Raw genomic sequence first — 26,489 nt, 5'->3', positions numbered from 1 at the left:
GGCGTATTGGCGCGAAGCTTATTAATTTGGGTAGTAGTATGGTGCTAGCGGTAGGGTCGTATTCCAAGGGGCAAAGCTCTCCCTTATATACAGTTGTTACTATAGGCGGGGCAGTAAAAGTCGGTTATAGACTACAGGCAGAGCAGCAATAGTCTATCATAGTGCTGCAAGCAAGGCAGTAGAAGATAATTCGCCGTAGGCGGAGTAGCGGAGGTCAAATTAGTATTAGCTATAGGCAGAGCAGCTAGAGTTAATCATAGTGCTACAAGTAAGGCAGTAAGGTATTAGTTAGCTACAGGCGGAGCAGTAGGTATTAATAGTAATACTATAAGCAGAGCAGTAGAAGGTTAATTAGGTTACTATAGGTAGAGCAGTAGGTGGTCTATTATAATAGCAGTACGGTACAAGCGTTAAGTGGTAATAGTTAGTTAAATATTTGGAGCTCGGTTTATTAGCTGGTCGATAGATTATAGGCGTAGTAGTATAATCGTTAGTTAATAGATTGCAGGCGTAACGGCGCGATCATTATCATAGTAGTACGCGATAGCAGTTATATCAGCATAATTATCTCGTTTATAGATCACAGGCGTATTAGCGCAATCGTTTAGTCGTTAGACTATAGGCATAAAGGCATAGTCGTTATTAGGTTAGCATAGGGCATATAGCCGTCCTACTATTGCGAGAGGTATATATCGCTAGGAGCCCTCTATAGTCATCATTCCTCTTAGAACTCTAGTACCTCCTTAGCTCTACTACCCCCTCCTTTAATATAGCGCGCCCTAAGCCATAAAAAAAAGAAATATAGCTCGCATGCGTATTAGTATAAGCTCTTATCTATTCAGTAGCAGTATAGTACTAGCGTCCAATAGTAGATAGCAGGCGTATCGGCGCTATTATTAGTTAATTAATCGCAGGTATAACGGCACAATTAGTTAATCGGTTTATATTTAAATTACGTTTAAATTACATTTAGATCACAGGCGTAACGGCGCGATTATTATTCAGTTTATCTAAATTGATTTCGTTATTGAAGCTTATATAGCTTAGTATTAACCTTATTGTTAGAGTATACAAATACTTAAGGTAAAGCTTATATAACTTAGTATTAACCATAGTCGTTCCTTAGTATACGTAGCTTAGTGTTAGTTAAAAAGGATCACCGTAGGTGGAGAAGAAGACGATTAAATCGGTTAGGGAGGCAGTTGATCGTTGACGAACTTATACGGTCGTTATTAAAGTCGTAGTTCGTGTCGCAGGCATATCAGCACGACGGTCGGTTGGGTTCGCATTTAAATCGCGTTTAGGTCGCATTCGAATCGCATTCAGATCGCAGGCGTAACGGCACAATCCATCTGTCGGTTTCTTAAGGTCTACTATTAATCGGTAGGTAGTTTAAGACGTTATTAGTTATTTAAAGGTACGCTATAGAGTTAACAGGCGTATTTAAATACTTAGATTTAATTAAGGATATTACTATAAGTAGCAGATATCTAGGATCGATTAAGAACTTATAGGAATGCTGTTATAACTTAGTATATTAAATCGTTATCAGAGGTATTAAAAGAGGTATTAAGAGGGTATATATTAATATTTCGATTCTTATTAGAGGGTTAAAGGTATTAAAGAAAGAGTGCGCTTTAATATTTGAGTATAGTTATATAAGGGTAAGCTGTTATATAGCGTTTAATTTAATAAGATGCTATTAAAGAGCAGATTCGCATATTATTATTTAAGGAGGACTGCTGTTAAGTAGTAGGTAGTTTAAGGGTAGTTAATAAATAGTATTAAGAGCGTATATACTAAGGCGTACGTATTAATATTTTAATTCTTATTAATAATTAGTAAGACATGCTTTTATAATAGTAGGCTGTCTTATTTATAAAAGGTTATATAAAAGGCTATTAAGAAAAACGCGTTAATAGTTTATAAGAGGTTATAGAGATAAATAGGCTCATCTATAGAGCTATTAGAGAGTACCATAAATTAGAATAATTCTCCTAATCTATTCTCCTAATTAAGAGTACTATAAATTACTTAAATTCTCCCCTAGGTTTCTAGTACCCCTATACATAGAATATAAATATATTCGGCCGTAAGATTAAGGGACTACCTAGGTTAATAGTAAGGTTCGGGTCAATTATATACGGTAGTTATTAATAAGAACTTAATAGGTATCTATAAGGGCGTTTATAGGTAAGTTAGAGAGTTATATTACAGGTATATTAGCGCGATAGGTTATCAGGTTTAGGGTTTTAAGGTAGTAGTATAGTACTAGCAAGTCCTTCTTAATTAATTTCATCTCTTCTTATACAGCTTAGTATTAATTAGGGTGGTTATTACAGCGTAGTTTATACCAGAGGATATAGGTAGGATTTATTCTAGAGGACTTCGCGGATAATATACACCTACTACCTAATAGCACGGCGCGGGTTATAAGTTAGCTTATCTTAGCTATTAGCCCGAACCTAATATATACTAAAGAACTTTGTGGACAATATACACCTACCGCCTAATAGTACGGCTTAGGTTATATCTCAGCTTATCTTAGCCAATACTACAGGATTAGTACTAGGCTTAGTGACAGGATTACTATATTATTCTTCGCAGTATTAGGCTAAGTCTCAACTAAGGTCGTCTCTATAGCTTATACAACTCCGTATTAGTTAAAAAGGTTAGGGGGATAAGATATTCTTACCTTCCCAGGCAGTTGTCCTTATCTATAGAAGACCTTCTAGCTGCTTAAATACCGGCTCCTAGTATTAATGATAGCAACTTAACGCGTCGACGACGCGCAGCTAGGGGTATTTAACGCGTGTCCCCTTAGAACACGTGGAATGGGGGTAGGAGATTATCCAGGCCTTCCCAGGTAAGGTAAAGAGGGAGCTCCAAACAAATAAAGTCCCCCCTAGGTGGGTAAGCTTAGTATAATGTTACGGCTCGTATAAATGCCTCTAAACCGAAGCTTATAGAATGCTGTATTATAAAGATATTAAGCTAAGGAGCAGAAGAAGGTTAAGGAAAGGATACGTCTATATACACGAGCCAAGTCTCTAAGCGAGCCCCTAACTAGGCTGCATATAGACGTTGCATAGGGCGGTGCCCCAGCGCCGTTACACGGAGCCGCGGTACTAGCCGAAGATTTACTTCTATTTTAGGTTATAAAAGAGGTAGATAAGCTTTATATAGAAGACGCGTATAACTAAATCGGGCCTATCTATAGTAGTCTAGCTAGGTAGTAGCTCGCGGGTAATCTTATTCCACTTAGGGTTAGCACTAAATATAAGAAATATACTAGGACGGCTATATTTATAAATAATAGCTATTAAATCCTAATAGCACTAGCCGATAAAGCGATCTCCGCTAAAAAAACTAGATAGAAGGACTACGCGGCGGCCTAATAATTTAGGGTCCAGATTATAGCGTGTAAGAGTATTTATAACGCTATTATATAGGTCTACACGGAGGGTTATTTAGTTAGAGCAGATCTAGGTAAGCTTATTCTAATTATATAGCGCCTATATATCTATAACATACTGCTAAAATAGCTAGTAGTAGGTAAAAGGGACCAACCTAGAGTTGTTATAGACGTGTAGGTAGAACCAAAAGTATACCTACTAGGTTAAATGGTCTCGCTAGTAGGCTTAATTAGAGTTGCGTAGCTAGAGACCCTAGTGCCAGCCAGTATCACTACGAGGGAAGAGTAGTACGTAGTTATTTTTATTTTATTTAAATTATATACCGTTTTAGCTGCCCTAAGGGCGCTATACCGGGTCTTCTATTTTATAGAGGTAGATCCTAGGTAATTACCCGTCTTACCTATAGTAGTAATTCTGTAAGGCCCTTATCTGCCTATCTACTACATACTATAGGTATATAGTGCCTAGGAGAGAAGTAAACGCCTATAATTGCCAAGTCTAAATTAAAAATCGAACGCTAGAGTAATACAATTATAAGGATATATGTAAGTAGGGTAAGTTCCTATATAAAGGAGATAATCGAAATTAAATAATTAAAAAGTAGTGAGTATACAAATTACCTCCGTTCTGTACCGTATATTAGAGCTAGGCCTATTTTACGGGCCTAGAGTTCTTACTTTAATACTATCCGTCTTCCGCTAACGTCGCGTATAACCACTAAGAGAGACTTAATTAGTCACTTTAAGTCTATTCCTAGCCTCCAGAAACTACCCTAGGAGGCCTATTTATACTATATATTATACTACTTTCTTTACTAACTATACTAGGTTTAAGATTAATTTATAGCTCTAAGGTTAGCTATTATACGGCTAAACTACTTTCCTTAGATCCTTAAAGTTAGGGCATTCAATTAGGACGTGTCGCCCTATCTATTTGTCCCTGTATATACACCTTAAGTCAGGCGCGCGTTTAATCCTATAGAGGTAGCTTTTAAGGGCCACCTTGCCTGTACGGATCTATATAAGGGTAGCAGAGAAAGCCTTTAGTAAACCCCCGTACACCCTTAGTCTCTGCTTTAAGATTTTTAGTGCTAGTCTATACAATTCTCTCCCGGTCTTTCCTGTCTCCTACTTATTTACCCAATAGTTTCCTAGTCTTGCTTTAGTCGTTCTCTTTACTACAGATAATAGGCTTTAGAGTGACGGGAAGGTAGGGGCTTTTAGTCTTATCTCTCCTCCTTCTCTCTACCCCGTTACCATCTTCGCTAAGATATCCGCTTGTTTATTCCCCTTAATATCTACATATAACGGGACCTAGTATATTGCTACCCGTATGCTTAGCATTTATATAGCTCGTAGTCTTTTACGTACCCCGTGGACCAGGTACTGGCCTAAGTAGTTTTATAGTTTAGCTACTGCTTATATTACTGCTTAATTGTCCGTAAATATTGTTAATCTTCTAATTATTAGCGGGTGCTTAAGTGCTAGGTTAAGAGCTAGCTATAGCCCTCTTAGCTCTCCCGCGTATATTATGCTGACTTAGTTCATTCCTATATAGTTAGCTACTTTAGCTCCTAATTCGGGAATATACGCTAAAGCTCCTACCTCTCTGTTAATTTCACTACCGTCTATATATGCTAGTACGTATTTTAGGTTGTTCTTAGCTTCCTATATAATTTGGTTATATTTAAGCTTGCCTACTTCTATCCCTTTAGTAATATAGATCTTTGGTAGCTTAGTCTATGGGTAGATGATTTTTAGACGGATTACTTTTATAGGAGGTATCTCTTTTCTAAGGCGGAGTAATACCGTATGCTCTAATTTCTGGAGAGGGCTGTACCATTTAAACTTTAATAGGGCGGATCTCCGTAGTTGTTAAATCTTATAGTATAATAGCGATCCCTTAATTCGGTTTAGAAAGGACTTAACCGTTTAGTAAAGCGATATTTTAATTAGTGGAATATGCATCTCTACTTCTAGTTTAGCCTTAGTAGTAGTTCTAAAAGCTCCTATTATAAGGCAAAGTACTTTATACTAAATTCGTAATAGAACTCAGTAAATATTCTTTATTCTATTTATAAAACTACGCCCTTTATCTAGTATATACCAGTAAGAGGCTATATAGAGTATACGTGGCATAACTATAGCTGTGTAGAGTTGGCGCATGTATTTAGTTATAATACCCTATATAAATCCTGCAATGCCTAAAAGGCATACAAGTTAGCTTATAGATCTTTCCGCCATATAGTCTAGGTGCGCTTTCCCTATTAGCTTATCGTCTAATATAACGCCAAGGTATCTAGCTTTCGTTATTAGTTATACTATTTAAGTTCTTCCGTCCTTTAGTGTGAGCGCTAACGGACATTTACGTTTCTCTTCCGAGGCCTTCTTCCTAGGCCGTACAAAGTGGATAAGTTTATACTTTTGTGGTGCGAATACTAAGGCGTATCTATATGCCCACTTCTCTGCTCTCTTATGCAGCATTAATAGCGTCTTTATTATCTCTTCCGTGTTTCTCCCGTTTACTATTATACTTATATTATTAATATACCCTATAACTAGGCCATACCTTAGTCCGTCTTCGTCTATAGCAATATCTAAGAGATTGGCGTTATAGAAAAGGTATAATATTAGCGATATTGGTAAGCCTTAGGGAATTCCTATTAGTATAGGGAATCTTTCTAATATTCCTTCTGGTAGTTTAATACATGTAGACCTTCCTATAAGGAAGCTTTGGATCTATTTAACCATTAATATAGGGATTCTTCGTTTCCGTAGGCAGTAAATAAGCCTTTAGTATAATACGTTATCAAATGCTCCGCTTACGTCGAGCATAAGTAGGCTTACTATGTCCTTATCGCCCGTTTGCCATACAGCGTATATCTTCTCTAGAAGGAGATATATCGCGTATTTATAACCTACTGCTACTCTTCCACCCGTATAGGTGCGTAGTAGGAGGCCATAGGCGTCCGCTATAAAGAGTATCCGTTTTATAAGCACTTTGTCCATAACCTTACCTACTATATTTAGTAAGGCTATTGGCCTATATATCTTGGGGTCCTTAAAGTCTCCTTTCTTTAGTTTTTTCAGTGCTATAGTAATTAATTTTCAAAAGTATATAGGGCAGTATTCTACTATAAGGTATTAATTAAAAAGTCGGGTTAATAGTTCTTTTAGTTCCTTTATAACCTTATAGAGTACGCGGCTTAGGAGCTAGTCCTTCCCTATATTAGGAAAATTTTTTTCAGGCTCGTTGTTGCAGTTTGCGGCAATTTACGGCAAACTGTACGGTCGCGGCAGTCGTATATGGTCTTGTGCGGTTTACGCATTTTGCGGTAAACTGCATAGAGCCTATATATTTTGCAGTAACTTACAGCAAACTACACAGAGCCTGCGTATTTTATAGCAACTCGCAGTAAACGCGTAGAGCCTATATATTTTATACGTTTTGTATATTTTATATATTTTATATATTTTATATATTTTATATATTTTATATATTTTATATATTTTATATATTTTATATATTTTATATTTTGTATATTTTATATTTCTATATAACTATATAAAATGTAAAGCTATTTATTAAGCAATTAAGATAAGGGGGATACTCTTTATAAAGGCTCTAAATTATTAATTGGCGGTATTCCTAACAATCTGCTGGCTATATACTGATTTCCTAACTAGGCCTAGTGCCTGCCTGCCTGCCTACCTACCTATCTATCTGTCTGTCTATCTGCCTATCTACCTATTTACTTACCTACCTATTTATCTATTTATCTGTCTATCTATCTATCTATTTATACCTACCTATGCCTACTTGCCTATGCCTACTATCTATACCTACCTATCTGTGCCTACTATTTGTGCCTACCTATCTATACCTACCTATCTATGCTACCTGTCTATGCCTACCTATCTATACCTACCGTCTATGCCTCCTATTTATGCTACCGTTTATACCTACCTATCTGTAATTTAGGGGAAAGGTTAGCCCGATTGAAGGCTCCGCCTAATTTAATTGATTGATTAATTGTATTAATTCGAATCGTTCTCTATGGCCGTTCGCTAGCTATATATTCGAACAGTGGTCGTTTAGGGTGCCTACCTAAAAGGCCTTAATTTGATTCGGCGACGGGCCGATATTAAAGCTCTGGTTTAATTTAATCGATTAGTTAATTGAATTGTTTGTAGCGTTTGCTAAATAGTTATTTAAACGGTGGTCGTCTGGTTCTAGCGACGGTTATCTACTAGCTATTGTTTTGGTGTTTCCCTAGGTAGGGAGGATATAAGGAAGGGTAGAAAATAAGGTGGCTACCTAGGTATATATAAGGGGTATCTTGGCAGAGGTATATGTAGAGGCTATTAGGAATATAGCGGGGACCTAATGCAGAGCTTTGTGTAGAGCCTCCGTATATAGAGCTTCGCGCAAAGCCTTATGCAGAGCCTTTATACGTAGAGCTTCGTGTAGAGCCCTATGCAGAGCTTTATATAGAGCCTTATATAGAGCCTCGTATAAAGCTTTATATAGAGCTTCGTATAAAGCTTCGTATAGAGCCTTGTCTATTATTTATACGCTTGTGGAGAAGAGGATTAATTAATCTAATTGGTGGGTACGGGCTTAAAGGCATTAATTAAGAATGGGTATATTCGCAAGGCCATTTGTAGGGGATTGCCCTGCCTTAACTAAACGTGATGCCTATAGACCTGTGCGCAAGCATATCGCTGCAGTATCTATTTATAAAGCCTAAAATATACAACTAAAGAAAAAGGTGTAGGTGGGAGGGAAAGCAAGCAAGTAAGGCTTAATTTTGTAAATGTTGATGATGTTGGTGTTACTAAGATATAGGGGTGCTGCTGCAGTGCTCGCTTAGCCACATAGATATGTCTATCTATTATTTATACGCTTGCGGAGAAGAGGATTAATTAATCTAATTGGTGGGTATAGGCTTAAAGGCATTAATTAAGAATGGGTATATTCGCAAGGCTATTTATAGGGGATTGCCCTGCCTTAACTAAACGTGATACCTATGGACCTAGAAGCGCAGCGCCTGTACCATATAAGGTAGAGTAGGGGGAAGAAAAAATAAAAAATAAAAAAGGGGGGGAAAGGAGAGATTTAAGTTAATATATTAGAGTGCCAAAATAGGCACTCCTGCACGCCGTTATACCTAAATACCTTCGCCCATTATATCTAGGGCGAGTAATAATAAGAACGGTATTGGCGTTCTACGTTAGAAGTTTATACTTAGCTAAAATAGGTCTTTTAGGGATAATAAACAGTAAAGCTGGAACGCTTATAAGGACCACCAGCCTAGTTACTATATTTAGCCGTCTGTAAAACCGTTGTCTTAAGCGTATTAAGCAGCACCTTTCTAAAATAAGTGTCCGTTATAGAGCTTAGAGTAAAGGCTAAGAGCGGTAACTTTATACTTTAGCTTATTCCTAACCGCGTAGCTTATAAAGGCCGATCTCTTAAAGTAAAAGAGAGGGGCGTTTCTGGGTTGGGGGTTATTTTTAAATAGGTGTTTTATAGCTCAAACTGCGTATTTAGGTTGCCCTAAAGTGGTAATCATAATTAAGACTCCTTAGTAATTAACGTCCGTTTTACTACGCTTTAGACGTAATATTATATAGTCCTCTGCTAGCGTTATATTATTTCTAGTATATTTTATAGTAGAGAAGGCGTAGCTATCTTTCTAAGCCTTAGTATAGGTGATCTCGCCTAAACAAAGAAATCCTATAAAGGCCGTGGTAATAGCAGTGTTAAAGTTAAGATCCTTAATAGATTAGGCATTTGGGGTAACTAATTAGGTAAGGATATCTTTAGTAATTGGCAATCTTTTAGCTATAGTAAAGGGATTTATAGATATTGCACCGTCTAGGATCCTTTTAATAATAGGATTATTAAAGACGGAGGTGTTATAATTAGCGTTAATATAGTAGGATTAAATTACGGAGACGTAGGCTCTAACTATAGCAGGCTTAATACAGCTTATTCCTAGACTAGCATTACCAAAGATCTGTTAGGTAATCCATTTTCCTAGGTAGTAGAGGGGCGCTAGGTACTTCACCGCTCCGTAAAGGTTACAGTAGCCCTCCTAACTTTTAATTACGGGACGGTATAAATCTCTTGTTCTATTAGAGAGGCTATGCTATAATAGTTGGCCAAAGCATTCTAAGGGGGCTTTTACCTTAATCTAGAAATTAGGTAGGGGGTCTTTAAGAGGGACCAGGTCTCCTATTTTAGCGTTAGATTAAATGTAATAAAAAAGCGTATAGTAACGGTAAATTAGAAGTATCCTAATATAGGTATAGTAATAACACCCTATCGCGATTAAAACAAGATAGAGTATTAGCTAGCCCGTTTTCTATAGAGGAAACCCACTCCGTATAGAGCGTAATATCATAGGCTGCGGCCAGTTAAAGGATCTTATGGAGCGGGTAATTACCCGGTCCTTTTACTACCGTATTTTAAAATTTTAAGAGTGCTACTATATTATCTATATAGATATAGACTAAGCTATACTCCTACTACGTTACCCAGAGCTAAAACGAGGTCATAATTACTCAGACCTCCCGCTCATTAATTAGGGCAAGGCGGTGTTCTGTATTAGGGTAGCAGCTTAAAGAATTATCTTAGGGTAGAGATACTGAATAGGGCGGCCATGTTGTCCCTTAAAAATCCTTAAGGAAGAAGAAGGCCCCATAATTAAGAATCCCGAATATGTCTAAAAAGAGATAGAATTATTTTTAATCCATATTATTAAAAAAAAGGATACTATTTAAAAGGGTAAGAGCATCCCTTTACCATAACAAGTCTTGGCGAAGTTTAGCTGTTAGCTATTAGTAAGGATAACTACCTACCTTTATAAAAGTGGAGATAAACTCCTAGATAGAGCGGTTATATAAATGCCTAAGCCTAATTACCTGGGCGCTCTAAGCAAGTTTACTAGCTAGTTTTTAACTCTGAACTAGCGTTAGGAATCTACCACTTAACGCTTTATTAATCTCCTTAATTGTAGTAGCCTGTTTTAAAGGAGAAAGACGCAGCTTAGACTTTAGAGTATCTATAATATAACCTAGGACTTTAGCCGTAGTGCCTTTAATATTCTTTAATTTATTTNATNGGATGCCTAATTTATTACTTAATTAGTTATATACACTAAGCAATTAAGGGAAAATAGAAGCGTTAGAGAGTATAAAGATAAAGTTATCTAAATAGTGCTCTAAGGCGGCGTTTGGGATATATTAGATAAGTATCTAGTGGAATCCCTCCGTAAAAAGATTAAATAAAAAGGGTGTAGTTCGAAGGCCGAATAAGAGGCAACGTTTAAAATATACCACACCCTTCTAGGAGAACCCTATAAGGCGTTAAGCTTTAATAGAAAGTGGGATATTCTAAAAGGCGTCCTTAATATCCCTCTTAACAATTATATAACTACGGCCTATATATATAACATATTAGAGAACCTAATTAACTATTAAATATTATAGTGTAGCGAATGCTATAGGGATTAAGTTATTAACAGATCGGCTAGATAGTAAGAATAAGTTATAAATACGGCGCTATCCCCTATCCGCTTTAGGTACTAAACCTAGCGGCAAGGATATAACAAGAGACGTTACTATTATAATTCTGCCTATATCTAGATCGGCGCTAATCTTCTCTAAGATTAGGACCGTATTTGTGGCTATTAAGGCTTAGTTCTTCTAGGAGAGGAGCTTAATTTTTAGGTCTGCCCTAATCTGGTATCTAAACTTTAAGATACTAATAATATTACGTTAGAGGTTACTAGGGTATAGGGATAGATAACGCCCCCACGCTTAAATAATTAAGGGGGAGGGAGAGTTTTGTAGAGGAGAGGAGGGTAGAAAGACTAAAAATAATAGTATAGTATTTAGCCTACCCGTACTATAAGGGTAGAGCATAGTTTCGGCGGAGTATAGGTATAGCTTAATAAAATTCTCTTCCTCCTCTTCCTTTTCCTTATTAACACTTTCCTCTAGTAATTACTACTTATAATTCCTCGTAGCATATAGGCCACCGCACTTACTATAGGTATACGGGAACTTGCAATCCTTGCCTAGGTTATACTTCCCTCTATTAAAGCTATAATAGGTCCTTAAGATATTAGTACTTACTTACGCGCGTTTTAAGATAGATGCAAATTTATAAGTACTAGGATTGTAATAGATATCTAGGAAGTTACTAGAGATCTTCTAGTTAGCTAGCTTTAACTAGTTCTTTTAAATAACTATAGAGTGGTGCTTTAAGGCCATAGTTATTAAGGGAGTAATTTAGTAGGTAGTAGATAGCTAGATAACTTAATTATAAAAGGCAAGTATTTAGGGAATAAGATCTACCGAAAGATTCTTATATATAACAATTAAAATCATTATATAGTTAAGGAAGCCCTCTACCTACACTTTAACGGACGGGTAGTCCTTTATTATCCCTTCTTTTAGTCTTATAAAAAGGACGCTATTAACAATAAGGATATTATTCTAAGGCTTAGACTAAAGCTGGTGTATCCAGAGGCGAGAGAGGTTATTAGGTAAGAAAGTACCCCGAAATACCTTAAGTATCTCTTTATTTAGGACGCTAGGGAAAAGGGTATTTAGGATATTAGCTATAAATAGGAGCAACTTACCCGGTTTATTAATTAGGGTTAAGGATAACACTACCGTAGCTAATCTCGCTGTTACTATAGCAAGGCTTAATATATAGAGTTTAGTCGCCCGATCTTCCTATTCTTTTTAAACGCGTAGTATTTTGGTACGGTTCTCCTATTCCTAAAGGAGTCTTATTTTTTAGTTGGTTGCCTAGTCCTTAACCTTCTTTACCTAAGCTCTTCTAATCCTTAGGTCCTCCTTATATAGTTACTGGAGCCGTTCTTTAGCTTTTTTAGCGGCTAAAGTCTCGCGTTAAGCCGTGGAGAGAGGCGCCATTATAGAGGATAGAGACTATAACGCCGGCGTATCGCCTAAAAGTGTAGGGGAAGGTGAGGGAGACTAGTAGGTAACCTCTAAGGAGTTTAGCTCGTCAAGTGTGTCGTTATTAGTTAAGTTTTTAAGGTTTTTATAGATAATTTACGAAGGTTTAGACGAGCGTATAGGTTATTAAGTTATCAACAGTAACAATTAATTATTAGAAATTAAGTAAATAAGGCATTAGCTCTTAAATAAGACTAATATAGAAAGCAAGCAAGTAAGGCTCAATTTTGTAAATGTTGATGATGTTAGTGTTGCTAAGATACAGGGGTGCTGCTGCAGTGCTCGCTTAGCTACATAGACATGTCCATATAGAGCCTTTATACATAGAGCTTTATCCCTTAACCCGTCAGCGTCCTATATTATTAATAAGACATGGTCCGTACATAGAACAACAAAGCAGAGCGAGGGCGGCAAAGACTCTTTACGGCTGCAACATTTACAGGATTCCGTTCTGCATAAAAACGATATACTAGCAGCCTTATATTAACTAACTTAATATTGGGAATTAAACCTATATAGGGCTCCTGTAAAAGGGGGGTCGGGTATTAGGGACTTTAAATATCTCAGCACGACCAAATATCTAAGCTACATGATTGGCCAGTTCTTATCGATAATGTAGGACGAAATTTGACGGGTTAAGGGATATAGAGCCTTATATAAAGCCTCGCGCAAAGCTTTATATAGAGCTTTGTATAGGGCTTTGTATAGAGCTTCGTATAAAGCTTTATGCAGAGCTTTATATAGAGCTTTATGCAGAGCTTTGTATAGAGTTTTATATAGAGCCTCGTATAGAGCCTCTATACGCAGACCTTCGTGTAGAGCCTTGTGTAGAGCCTTATATAGAGCCTTATATAAAGCTTTATATAGAGCTTTATATAGAGCTTTATATAAAGCTTTATATAGAGCTTTGTATAGAGCTTCGTATAGAGCTTTATATAGAGCTTCGTGTAGAGCTTCGTATAGAGCTTTATATAGAGCTTTGTATAGAGCTTCGTATAAAGCTTTATGTAGAGCTTTATATAGAGCTTTATATAAAGCTTTATATAGAGCTTTATATAGAGCTTTATATAGAGCTTTATATAGAGCTTTATATAAAGCTTCGTGCAGAGCTTTATATAGAGCCTTAGTAGAGCTTTATACGGAGCTTTATAGTATTTTTATTGCAGCCAAAAATTAGGGTCTGCTTAAGTCGCGATTTTAGCAATTTTAGTAATTTACAGCAACTTGCACAGGCTACTTGCGTATTTACAGCAATTTGTATAGGCTACTTGCGTATTTATAGTAAATTGCTGCAAATTGCCGCAAATTGCTAAAATTGCGACTTACGCAGGTTTTGCAGACCCCGATTTTCGCTTACGACAACGTGCCCAAAAAAAAAATTCCTGATGCGCCCTAGGAACCCTTTTATAGGCATATATACCCTCCACAACTACTTACTTAGGCATATACTACTCTTAATACCTTTCACGATCGCGCTATCCTAACTATTTATAATAATACTGTAGCTAAGATTAACGAGGCTATCCTTACGCGGCTCTGCGGCTCCCTAAGTATCTTTTATTCTACAGACTCTGTAGAGCAAAATAAAGAAGAAAATTATATAAAACTGCCGCTAGCAGAGCTCCTACAAATATTTAACCCTAGTAGCCTACCTCCGTTAAAGCTTTCCCTAAAGGTAGGCGCGCCTATAATCCTTTTACGGAACCTCTACCCTAAGGAAGGGCTCTATAACGGCACCCGTATAGTTATTACGCGTCTAGGCCACCGCTGTATTAAAGCTTAGATACTTAGCGGTAGCTTTTACGGCCAGCTACGGCTAATCCCTTATATTAAGCTTACCTCTATAAAGGGAGAACTGCCGTTTATTATTAGTAGAAGGCAGTTTTTAATTTAGCTATGCTTTACTATAACTATAAATAAGTTATAGGGGCAGTCTTTTAACTTTATTAGCGTTGACTTACGTATACCGGTCTTTACCTATAGGTAGCTCTATATTGCCCTATCTTAGGTTACTACTATAAATGGTATTTTAGTACTGCTTCCCCTAAATTAAATAAAGATAGACAATATTATCTATCTAGAAGTCTTACTTTCGTAATAAGGTATATTATTTTATTATACAACTACTTCTATAACTGCCCTATAGGGCTAGCAAAACTTTTATAAATGCCCTATAGGGCCTAGTAAACCCCCCCTCTACCCCCCCTCCCCTACTCCTTATCCTTATCCTCTAACAACTCCTCCTTAAGTATAGCCGCCAAATGGCGGAGCAGCCCTATAACCTACCCGCGCCGCCTAAGACGGAGGCGGATATAGGTAGGCGGGGCCTCCTCTAACTCCTCTAACTCCTCCCCCTCCTCATTATTATCGTCGTCGTTATTATTATTGTTGGCGGCGGCGGTAATAGGAGGTGCGTAGGCGTGGGAGCGGGAGTAGGAGTAGGCTGCGGTAGGGGAGGCGGAGGCAGTAGTAGACGCTATTATCTCTATTAGTTATACTTTTTACGGCTTATATTACTAACTTACAGACTTAGAAGGAGCAGCGCGCCCCTTTATTACTATAATAGTAGTTAGTATAGCTACTGCGCAGCTAGCCGGCAACTAGTACACACTCTGTAAATAGGCTACTGCCCCGTATATACGACGCACAAGCCTGCGGGGCTATTATACCCCAGCTTTACGCTAGGGCGGCCTCCGTATTTAGGGCCCTAGCCTCTAGGCGGACCCCCTAGTAGACCCTAAAAGCTCTACCTAGGCCAGGAGCCTACCGCAGAGACACACCTTAGACGCGCGGCAGGGGACATAGCGCCCGCATTATAGCCGTATTGGCGGCGGCGGCTTTAGCGGCGGCGGCGAGCGCGGTAGGCGAGGGATTCTAGGGCGGGAGGGCGGCGGGCTGATTTACGGCCGTAAAGCTGGCTAGGGGAGGAGCAGCGGTAGTAGGGGTAGCGGGAGCGGCGGCGGCAGTAGAAGCGGTGGCAGCGGCAGTGGTAGGAGCGGGGAGGGGTCTAGCGGCAGCGGTAGCTACAGTAGCTATTTACATATCAGTATCTTCTTAAATTCTTAAATTCTTTTATAGTACTAATACTTACCAGCACACTTATCTGCTGGGACTAAAGTCCTATACGCAGGCACCTTAGCCTAAGACGGCGGTGGTAAGGGTAAGAAACGGCGGCCGGGCGCGGACATGGCGGCGGCAGCGGCGGTAGTAGTGACGGTGGTGGTAGTAGTAGTGGCGGTAGTAGTGGCAGTAGCAGTAGAAGCAGGAGCAGAAGACGCAGTAGCAGCAGCAGCAGCAGTGGTAATGGTGGTAGTGGTGGTGCTGTTACTTAAGGAAGAAGATAATAACAATGACGACGATATAAATAGCTATTGTTAATATACGTCACGTGATTAATTATATAAATCTATATTACGCGATTATTATATAAAGGCAGTTTTATATTACTATAAGGTAGCTATATAAATTCTATAGTAGTAAGGTAGTAGTGCGGCAGTAGTAAGGTAGTAGTAGGGTAGTAATAGGGTAGTAGTAGGGCAGTAGTAGGTAGTAGAGGGTAGTAATAGGTAGTAAAGGGTAGTTAAAGCTTTAATACTCTAATTTTTATTTTTTTTCCTACTCTTATCTTATATAAATATATATATAAATATTAATAGTCTTTATAATAGTCCTTATAATAGGGTCTTTAGTATATATAATTATCTTATATAACATTTTTAAAGGAAGAATTTAATTTTAAATATAAAATGTATTCTATAATATAAAGTACTCTTTATAATAGTAAAAGTAGTACTATATAAAATTAGAATAAAAGTAAAAATAAAAGTTATAGCTATATCTTAAGTAGTAAAGTTAGTAAATTAAAAGGGAATTAATATAATAATAGTACTATAAATATAAATAAATATAAGAATAAAGATAAAAATAAAAATAGTTATAATATAGTATTAAAATTAATAAACTAATATAATAATTATAATGATGTAGAAATAGTAGTAATAATAATAATAAATTAGTAACTAAAGTATTAGTAAAATATAGTATATAAGTAGTAATAAATATAGCTATAAATTAGGAAATAAAGATATATTAGGAGTAATAAAAAAGAAGTTATTTTAGTATTTAAAAGGGGAGTAGTAAAGGTAGTAAGGGTAATAATAAAAATAGTATAATGGTGGTAGTGGGTAGTATTAGGCAGTAGGGGGCAGTAAAGGGCAGTAATAGGTAGTAGAGGGTAGTAGCAGGGTAGCAGTAAGGCAGACTGAGTTTAGAAGGACAAAAGCCCGCCACAGGCGTGAGAATTCCGTTAAATTTCCCCAAGGAACCAAATTGCTGGCTGTAAGTCAGCAATTTGGAAATTTTCCTTGGAAAATTTAACGGAATTCTTGTAAATAAAATACCAGAACCTAACTCACCGGAGCCTCTACTACTATCCTTAAATACCTTAGTAAAGAAGCCGTACTATATCCCAGTTCTAACTAATAAAGCTAAGCTAAAGAAGAAGATTAATAGCGATATAGGAGAGCAAAACGTAGTTAAAGGAAAGAGACTTAAAGGACGATTAAAGATCTATACAGGCTTTTTTACTAACGTTACTAACCAGAGCCTTCTAGCTTAAAGATTAGCCTTTAATATAGGGCTTACATTTTATAAAAAGCTACACCGCAATTAGCTCCTACCGCCGCCTAGAAATTAGAAGGAGCTTTAAAAACATTAATATAAGGAAGAGTTCGCGGCTACTGCTTAGAAGGAGTATATAAACCTTTAAAATTAAGGAACGTTTTAAGTCGTTAATAAGACAATCTATATTAAAACCGTACCTATTATCTGGGTATTTATATATAAGACTAATATTAATAGATATCTAACAAGATTTAAAGCTCGTTTTTACGCATAAGGTAATTTATAAGAGTTAGTTTATAAGGACACCTATACCATAACTTTAGCAGTAAGATTGTTTAGAGCCTTAATGGCTATTATCGCAATATTTAACCTAAACTGCTAGTAAGGTAATACTATTAATATATTCGCAAACAGCATAATTAATAAGGTCGTATACGTTAAGTATCTAGATAGATTTCTAATTAAGGGCAAGTGCCTACTTCTCTAAAAAGCGCTCTACGAATTAAGGCGATTACCTCTGATATAGCACGGTGACTTAATAATAACGCTAAAAAAGGAAGGCTTAAAGCCAGTAGCGGAGGAGCCTTGCCTATATTATAACGATTAGCTAATAGTCTTCTTCTATATTAATAATATTATAGCTATATTTAAGAAGAAAGACCTACTTAAGTTTTAAACCTTTAAGGAGTACCTTATAAGAAAGTACAAGATAAAGGACCTAAGTGACTTTACCTAGTTCTTAGAAATTTAAATTATTCGCAATAAAAAGAATAGGAAGCTCTAGCTTAGTTAGGATTCCTATATTAATAAAATTACGATAAGCTTTAAAGTTAAAGATTATTATAAGATATATATACTAATAGGTATTAAGGAACTTAAGCCTAATCTAGAGTAAGCCTCTAAGTAGGATACCTACGCCTATTAGAGGAAAGTTAGATCTATGCTTTATATAGCTAATATTACTTATCTAGATATAGCAAAAACAGTAAGTAAGCTGTTAGAATTCTTATAAAATCCGTTACTAATTTATAACGCAGCTACTATAAGGGCAATTACCTACCTTAATTAAACTAAGACTTTTATAATTAAGTACTTAAAGGAGAATATAATAAACCAGATCTTAGCAAGGGTAAGTAATATATTATTTAGCAACAATTTAATAAGTAAAAAGAGCATAGAAGGCTATTTATTTACCTTATTTAGGGGACTAATTAACTAGTAATCTATAAAGTAGAAGTTAGTAATAAAATTAAGCATAGAAGTAGAGCTCTTAGCCCTATTACATATAGCTACCAAGTTAATTTAGTGGCAGCGATTCTTTAAAGAAATTAGATTTAACCCTAATAAGAAGTAAATAATATATTGCAATAACCTATAAACTATTTAACTACTAACCAAAAGCGACGTAGAGCTTAACACTAAGCTTTAACATGTTAATATTTATTACTACTAGCTCCGCCAGGAAGTTTGTAAAGGAAGTATTAATATTAAATAGGTACCTACTACGGACATAATAGTAAACGGCCTAATAAAGGCTCTGCCTCGTTAAAAGCACAAGACGTTTATTTAGTAATTAAACATCGTTAATATTAAGGATCTAATTTAATTTAATTTAAATAATATTTAGGCAAGGTAAATATATAGAGGATTTCCTTTAACTTAACACTAAATTGCTATTGTAACTTTTTAGTATTTCTACAGCAGCCTAGAAGGCTTTGTGTAGCTAGGGGGGTGTATTAACCTAAATTAAAGTTCCTTACTACTATCGTAATACTGTCTGACGACCTAGATCGTCTATATGAACTATGTCTTAGTTGTCTTATATCTTAAGCTCGTATGTCTTATCGAACATCTCATTACCTGTTTCTCTTAACTATGACCTACTACATGACGACGTCGTTGTTACTGTATTTGGACCTACCTAATGTATATAAGAGAGCTTCTAGAGCCCTCTTTAATAAACAGAGTTCTAATTCCTGATCGTCCGTTTAACAGCTCTAGAAGCTCTTTATATACATCAGGTAGGTCTAGACAACTAAGTCAAAATAGGTAATAGAAATAGGTAATGAGACATTCAATAAGACATTTAGTCATAAGTTGAGAGACAACTAAGACATAGTTCGTATAGACGATCTAGGTCTTCAGACAGTAGTACGATGGTGGTAAGGGAATTCGATTCAGGTCGACAACTGCCGAGGTAGAGGAGTCGCGGCCGAGAGGTTGGAGTGAGGTGACGAGAACAGCACGAAAGCCTATTTTCATTAAGGAACGCGGAATCCCGATATGGATGGCCTGGTCCTTAGGGTTGAAGGTTTGACAATGATTTGCGTTTTCCGCTTTTAAGAATTGCAATATATGAGAGGCCAATGATGGCCCCATTCAGTTCCAGCAATGCTCAAATTAACCGTGTAACCGTTGCGGAACCCTGGATGCCTAAATACTAAATTAGGACTAGATTAGTGCATAAATTGGGTAATTTCAATTCCGTTAAAGCTAGAACAAGAGTAAGAAGAAATGGTGCGGAACGACATTCTAGTAAGGCCATCACTAACTTCTATAAAATAATGAGCTACATTCTCTGAACTGATAGCTTCCCTTCAGTAGACCTACCATAGACAAACTTCCAACCTTCTGGAAGCTCTTCCTGCGCGCGAACTACTTTCTTGACCCTGTCACATGTTTTTGCTCTCAGGACAGGCAATTCGATCATTTCTTCTCTCTTCCGGAATCTCGGCTCCAGAGAAAATTGTTCCGCTAGAGTCGACCGTCTAAAAAGCGAGGCTGTTGAAAGCTGACAATGTTTGTTGGCAGGTCTTGTAAGTCTAGGAGGGAGCCTTGAGCCATTTGGGTGCTCAGTCCAGCTAAGAGCACCTTCTAGGGAAGCGGATATGTCCATGGCTCCCTATCTAGTCTTCTCCTTCATGATCACGGATAAGACGTGGCTTACAAAGCTAAGAGACACCCGCCGAATCGGTTTGCTCCACATTTATAGCTCCCGCTTACTAAAACTGATATCACCTTGTAAAGTGTCTATCCAAAGCAGACCTCACGCCATGCATCCTAAAATCGTAGGGCCGTTGGCGATGAGTGGAACAGTTAAGGCTAACGAAAGTTTTGAGTACATTCGTAAAGCTCTTAGTGTATCCTCGTTGGCTATGTGAAGGTATCAAACTTCCGCCTCCAGCGCGTAACAGCAGCCCCGCAGAGGCTGATACCGTTTCCTACCCTTTTAGCAGACCAGATATGTTTCGAAAGTTAACAGAAATCCTTGTGTCCAATAAGTTCGAAAGTTAAGTGTTAAGTTTCTAATTTCTCTATCGTTATATGTTTAGGCTTAATGAAGCGCGCGCCTAACCCGATCCTCTTGTGACCTCCGTTTGCTTCATCCTCACAGCTCCTGCGGCGACTTGGAACGAATCATTTATTTTTATCATTCGATGCTCGATTTTTTAAAGAGTGGGATCTTCAGCCGCTCATTAGAGTATTCTGACGTTTATCCCTTATCACTTTCGCAACCCGTCCCGCCACTCATCAACGTTGCACTTCATATTGTTAAAGTCTTCAATAGCAGGAGAGTTTTTTGCTTCTACATCCCAATTATTTGGTGCATCTTGCCAGGCTTCGTCAGTATGGCATTTATTTTGGAGAAGTGTTCCAGTCTTGAAGCTGCTCTCGGCACAGTCTCCATAGCTTCTCACGACGCCGGCAGCGACTCCGGTTACTCAGACTCTCCTGGCGATCAGCATGAATCAATCGACAAAAAATTCCTCAGCGAACAGTCTTGGGTCCATAACGCTGGCGACATGCTTTACCGTTTGAGAGGACTCTACATAACATGCGAAAACTATGAATCTCTACTCCAATGCTTCAGCAGCGATTTGGAAGCTCGACTGTTTACTACGCGGGTTATTGAAGTTCTATATTTTAAACCTTTACTTCTATCGGGCGAAGAGGCGTTGAAAACACTCGAAGAAAGCTGGAGCGGTAAACCCGAGCCAAACATCAGTGGTAACACTTCATCTTCGCCCATTTTCGCCCAAATCCATATCTCATATTACCTATCCGCGCAAGGGAAGGTAATCAAAGAGCTATCGTATCTTGCCGTCTCTCAAGATTCGCTGGACTTGCTCTTTAAATATGACGGCCGTTCCAAATACCTTAGTACACTATCTAAGCCGCATGCAATCACGAGCAACTCGAACATTCCTCCTCTCTGCGAAAGGATTCTCCAGCGCTCCGTACCAGATGACCTGAGCTCGGCTGTCGAAAAATCTGTCTTCTCTGTCAGGGCGGACCCCGTCATCGGAATGCTGTACTGTAAGAATTGGGTTGACGAAATGCATGGAATAGTCCTAAAACCAACTACCGATCTTGTAAATGACGTGTACAAAATGGTCAAAATTGGACGCCGCGAGCCCACCGATTCATTCATCCGGTCATCCGAATTCCAGATAACGCGGCCTTTACCGGTCGAACCTTTGACTGGATTTGGTGGCGCCATAGATGTTATCTACGATTCTGGCACCACTGACTTCCGCATGTTTCTGACTCGCAACATCCCTAGTGAAATTAGAAAGAGTGAAATAGGCCATGCGCTCGCCGATTGCTTGAAGAAACGACATTTCGGGAAGCGTATTCAATTCCATTGGCAAACCCAGCTACCCAAGGACAAAGTCAATCAAGTCTTTCAAATTGCTGATTCGAGTGATTCCCCACCGAGTCACGCAAAACATAACCCTGAAGTTTGCCGGAAGTGCAAAATTATGGACTTTTTGTTATAAGGCAAGAAAAAATTGCTATGGCGGAGGCAGATAGTATCAGATCTTGTAGCTTGCAACACATCTGCGATGCCTGATTAAGGCATCAAAATTATCAGCTGTCAGGTAGTTTCATTATCCCTTAACCCGTTGAGGCGCAACGCCAAGCTGGCTCGTGCATGAACACCGGTATGAGATGTGATAGTTCTCATCAATAGTATATCCATACTGTCTCTAAACCTATTGGCGCTTAAACGCAACTTTCTCGGTGATACTGGCCAAGTTATCCGCATGACCTAGATATCGTCGGATTTATAGTTCTTACTAGGATACCGATATGATGACGACAGTGCGCCGAATCTATGTGTTGGTCGAAGCTTAACGTAGCGAAGAGTGGACCGGAAGAGCAGTCCCTGCCAGCCATGACGTCGCCTATCCAGACTACGACGGGGATGGAGACTATGAGAATGAAGACGAAGACACAAGCGACAATAAACCACATGCTACCAGCAGTGATACGCTACTTAACAAAGGTGATATGTGCTTACGCAAACGAACGCGTGTACCGTGGTTGGAGTCGGACGAATAGCGCTTACTCTTGTATAAGGACAAGATGGGTATGCCTTGGAAGGACATATTTAAACGCTTCCCAGATCGGACGCCAGGCGCAGTGAAGGTGCGCTGGCACATTGCAAGAGAAATGATCCGTCGAGGCAATGAAAGGATCTGAGAAGGTACTTGGGCTCAAACATCCATCCACACTCCCAAGCGTCATACGTTCAGATTGCATGAAGGGAACACGATGAGATAGAATGTCGGTTTAGGCGCTAGCTGACGGTGGGAGTCGGACAGACTTCGCTACACAAAACCCATTTCCTGCAGCACAGGAAGATGCTTCTCGCTGAAACTGGAAGACACCGGTGCGTTGTGGGGGCTCGAGTCCATTGAAAGGATAGAAGTAGAGGGGCAAAAGGTATCACATCATCATAGCAAGTCACACCTTACCCTAAATGGGAAGGGACTGTGGTTAATGGCGTTGATTGGGTGTGGGAACGGAGCATCATACCGTCTGTCCCTCTTGGCAGGAGTCTGCTGATGCCGATGCCAACCGCTCTTGCGTCTGAAAGAGGTTTCGGCTAATATCTCAAAAATGTGGAACCATCTGCGTCCAATCTAGCGTATCATACGCCTTCCTTGGTAGATCGCGAATACTAATAAACGCCTCGAGAACAAGGTAAACCCTCGCAGCAGAAAAGCTAAGCCCACAAACAAACACCACAAACCCAAGGAATATGCTCTAGATTCTGCCCTTCGCCCCATCCATCCACCGCTCCCAGAATTCGTTCAATGGGGGATAAGCGGCAGCGGCCCAGTTCAGGATTATCCACAGCCCACCCGCGAAACTAATGTAGCTGCATGAGGCACGCCATAGCCACTTCTCGGCCGTGGTAGAGAAATGCTCATTCTAAGCTGCAGCATGTAAACCTCCGTAGATGAAATTGCTGAGCCAAAGAATCATGCCGACGGTGAGACCGCCGACGTTGCGAAGGAGGTCGTCGTATGGCCAGTTTTGGATGTATGGTTTGAGCAGTTCGGTAGGTTGGGAGTGAATGCACACCTGGTTGGAGATATCCTCTTCGTCGATGGAGATTTGGGGGGGGGGTGGGAATGTAGAATGAATGATTGGTCCTGGAGGATTGGATATGTTTGTAAGGCTTCAGCAGCAAGTTCCCATCGACGAATGCGGATCGGAGTTAGACGGGTGGAGGCCTGATCTGCGATTCGAGGACGACGATCGAAGAAGGCAGTTTCGCTGGATTTACGCGCCTCTCGGATTGATCGGAGGTTTTCCAGAGATTGTTCGGAAGAGAGTGTGAGGGTAATACTATCATTATTATGAGAAGAGGTTGAGTTGAGACGGATGCGAGTCGTTCGAACTCGGGTATCTTTGAATATACTATCTGGTATACTCGGGGTCCCATCTCTGAGTGCGTGATTGCAAAGCTATGGTGTGCTGTTATTTGTAATTCTGCAAGACTCATTATCTCTTCTAAGAGCATCCTTCAACTCATCTGTCCATTGACCAACTGGCTTCTCCCCCTCCCTCAACTCCCTGTAAAACGTTCTGAGCGGCTCCGAAAGATGGTCTCCGTCTAGCAATCCATCGTCGTCGACATACTCCTCCATGTACCCAATCATAGCCATTGCAAAGCTGCCGATACGCGTTCCGACGTCACGTGCGTACAGCCGCAGAAACGCTTCTAACAAGACAAGAGCACGGGGGAGAAGCACAGGGTACTCGGTAGAGAGCACGCCCGATCCGCGACCTGGTCGTCTCTGTGGGAGAATGGTCTGGTCGGATGCCAGCACAAGATATAAGGGAAGCTTGGCTTCCTGAGGCGATGAGAGGGATCCGTCAAGTGGTGGTAGGAACCACAGCGTCTCGGATTGGGGATACAGGTCCACCGTGACTTCCGAGTCGTCGATATGAATGTGGAAGGCTGGTGGCGGTGAATATCGTTGCTGTGGACTCGATGGGCAGAGTCCGCCTCGCAAACAGGGAGACAGGGTCCCGATTTTGAAGAGTGTCTTGATGCTGACGTGCAGACGGTCGTCCGGAATGACAAAATCGATAGACTTGAGCAGGTGTTATGGTCTGGAACTTCTGTGATGAAGGGCACTTACGTCTATGATCGATGGGACGCCGTGGATATTGAGGAGATACTGGCCCCAGAGGACGCAAGGCACCCGGGCCGAATTGAGAGCCCGTGCGATAGATGCCACAAAAGATAGTGAAAGATCTGGCATAGTGTTTTCTTCTTTTCTTCAAAGGCGATTAATGAATTGGGCGACGTTTACTAGTAACATGTTCCACCAGATAGCTTAACTGGTTGGGCTCTATGACTAGCGACGAAGGAGGTCTCGTACAAGTCGAGCCTGCTGCTCAAGCTGAGCAAAAGTACGCGGCGTCTCTACTGTCCATGCGACCCTACTGTCAGCTGCTGTCCCTAGTGGAGACGGTGTCCTGACAACAGTGAGCGACGTTAAGACGCGCTGAGGATCGTACGGGATAAGTCCTATCGCTCGAAATCTACTTACAATGTTCTGCTCTGCGAATACTACTGTCCGTATTGCTGGGTAGACAGAGGAACTCCTCCTTGTCAATGTGGAAGACTCCTTGGCGGGCGAGCTCTCCAATCTCATGTCCGTAAGCTCGCTTGTGTCAGAGAACGAGTTGGTGTCTGAATCCCCTTCCCAGCACGAGTCGGTAGCTAAGGATGGGTTTGATCGACGGGATGGGTAGGGATTTCGCGTCGGGGCGGCAGTGGAGGTGGCTAGCTCTCTTCGAGTAGTTCGTTTTGTAGAGGACGCCATTACAGCAGGAGGCGAGCAGTGAGCGTTTGTATGTCGATTTCGATCGTGTGAGCGGTCAACGCCATCAACGAATAGGAAAATAGGGTACAAAAAGAGGGGAATGCAGGCAAAAGAAAGCACTTCGTCGTTGCCGCAATCGTGAATTGAACTGGTGACCTTCTGAGGGGCAAAAAGAGAGACCTTCCGCAGTGTCGGACGGACAAGTCACTCATAAGAACTCTATCTATTAAAGCTGGCTCTAGAAGCTCTCTATATACATGAGGTCGGGGCAAAGGACTAACGACGATGCTAACGACGATTCTGGAGCTATTACTCAATCGCCACCAGGTCGATATTGCCACTCAGTCGGTAATAGGTAATGAATAGGTAATAGAAAGTAGATAGTAAGACATACAATAGCAAGAAACAGGTGTAAGTTATAAGGTGGTACTTGACAGTGACCTTAACGTTTAACATACCCCCCTAGCTGCTTAGCCTTGGCTGAGCAGCTGAATAGAAAATAGAAAAAGTTATAATACTAATTTGGTGTTAAGTTAAAGAAATCCTCTATAGAGTTACCTTGTCCAATATCATCTAAATCAAATTAAATTTAATCCTTAATGTTAACGAGATTTAATTCTTAAATAAAGTCTTTATGCTTCTGGTGTAGTAGGGCCTTTATTAATCCGTCTGCAACTATAGCAGCGGTAGGTATCTAATTAATTCTAATTTAATTATTATATACTTCTTAGCGTAGCTAGTAGTAGTATATATTAACGTATTAAAGCTTTATAGAGAGCTCTTATCCATCCTTTATAAGCAGTTAAATTGTCTATAGATTATTATAGTAGATTATTTACTCCTTATCTAAAAACAATTTAATTTCCTTAAAGAAGCAACTCTACTAAATTAACTTAGTTCCTGCATGGGATAGAGCCATAAGCTCTACCTCTATGCTTAACTTTATTATAAGCGTCTGCTTAGTAGAGCGCTAATTAATTACTCCTCTAAATAGGGTAAATAAATATCCTTTTATGCTGCGTTCGCTTATTAAATCGTCTCTAAACACCGCATTACTTAACCCCGTAAAGGCTTAACTTCCTATATTCTGTCCTAAGTATTTAATTGTAAGAGTCCTCGTCTAATAAAGGTATGTAATTGCTTAACGAGCTACAGCGTTATATAGAGGTAAGGGGTTTTATAGGAACTTTAATAGCTTACTTAAAGCTCTAGCTATATTAGGCCTCGTAATATAGGTAGTATATAGTAGAGATTTAACTATCCTTTAGTATATATAGGTGTCCTATTTTAAAGCTTCTTTTAGATTAAATAGGAGCTCGTTA

General features: G+C 39.3%; 3 protein-coding genes across 3 annotated transcripts; 1 reads left to right on the top strand and 2 right to left on the bottom strand.

Moving 5' to 3' along the window:
• Nucleotides 1–20,084: 20,084 nt before the first annotated feature.
• Nucleotides 20,085–21,985, top strand: K441DRAFT_244798 (uncharacterized protein). Its single transcript, XM_067640736.1, has 2 exons — nt 20,085–20,198; nt 20,368–21,985. The coding sequence occupies exon 2, from the start codon at nt 20,473–20,475 to the stop codon at nt 21,814–21,816; it is 1,344 nt and encodes a 447-aa protein (XP_067499798.1). The 5' UTR covers nt 20,085–20,198; nt 20,368–20,472; the 3' UTR covers nt 21,817–21,985.
• Nucleotides 21,986–23,796: 1,811 nt separating this feature from the next.
• K441DRAFT_579696 (uncharacterized protein) lies at nt 23,797–24,600 on the bottom strand (the record flags this gene model as incomplete). The annotated part of the gene is made up of 2 exons (XM_067644339.1): nt 23,797–24,429; nt 24,478–24,600. The coding sequence occupies 2 exons, from the start codon at nt 24,598–24,600 to the stop codon at nt 23,797–23,799; spliced, it is 756 nt and encodes a 251-aa protein (XP_067499797.1).
• Nucleotides 24,601–24,613: 13 nt separating this feature from the next.
• On the bottom strand, nt 24,614–25,275 carry K441DRAFT_244778 (uncharacterized protein). The gene is made up of 2 exons (XM_067640735.1): nt 24,892–25,275; nt 24,614–24,767 (listed from the first exon to the last, which is right to left on the bottom strand). The coding sequence occupies exons 1-2, from the start codon at nt 25,165–25,167 to the stop codon at nt 24,765–24,767; spliced, it is 279 nt and encodes a 92-aa protein (XP_067499796.1). The 5' UTR covers nt 25,168–25,275; the 3' UTR covers nt 24,614–24,764.
• Between the last annotated feature and the right edge of the window lie 1,214 nt (nt 25,276–26,489).

Source organism: Cenococcum geophilum, assembly GCF_001692895.1.
Source record: "Cenococcum geophilum 1.58 unplaced genomic scaffold K441scaffold_48, whole genome shotgun sequence".
In the NCBI taxonomy this organism is placed as follows: Eukaryota; Fungi; Ascomycota; class Dothideomycetes; order Gloniales; family Gloniaceae; genus Cenococcum; species Cenococcum geophilum.
The sequence above is the reverse complement of the archived record's forward strand: the minus strand, read 5'-3'. Positions and strand labels throughout refer to the sequence as shown.

Bases quoted from the DNA above. Each gene is read 5' to 3' on its own strand.
- K441DRAFT_244798 (XM_067640736.1), top strand. From the start codon at position 20,473: ATGCTCGATTTTTTAAAGAGTGGGATCTTCAGCCGCTCATTAGAGTAT.
- K441DRAFT_244778 (XM_067640735.1), bottom strand. From the start codon at position 25,167: ATGGCGTCCTCTACAAAACGAACTACTCGAAGAGAGCTAGCCACCTCC.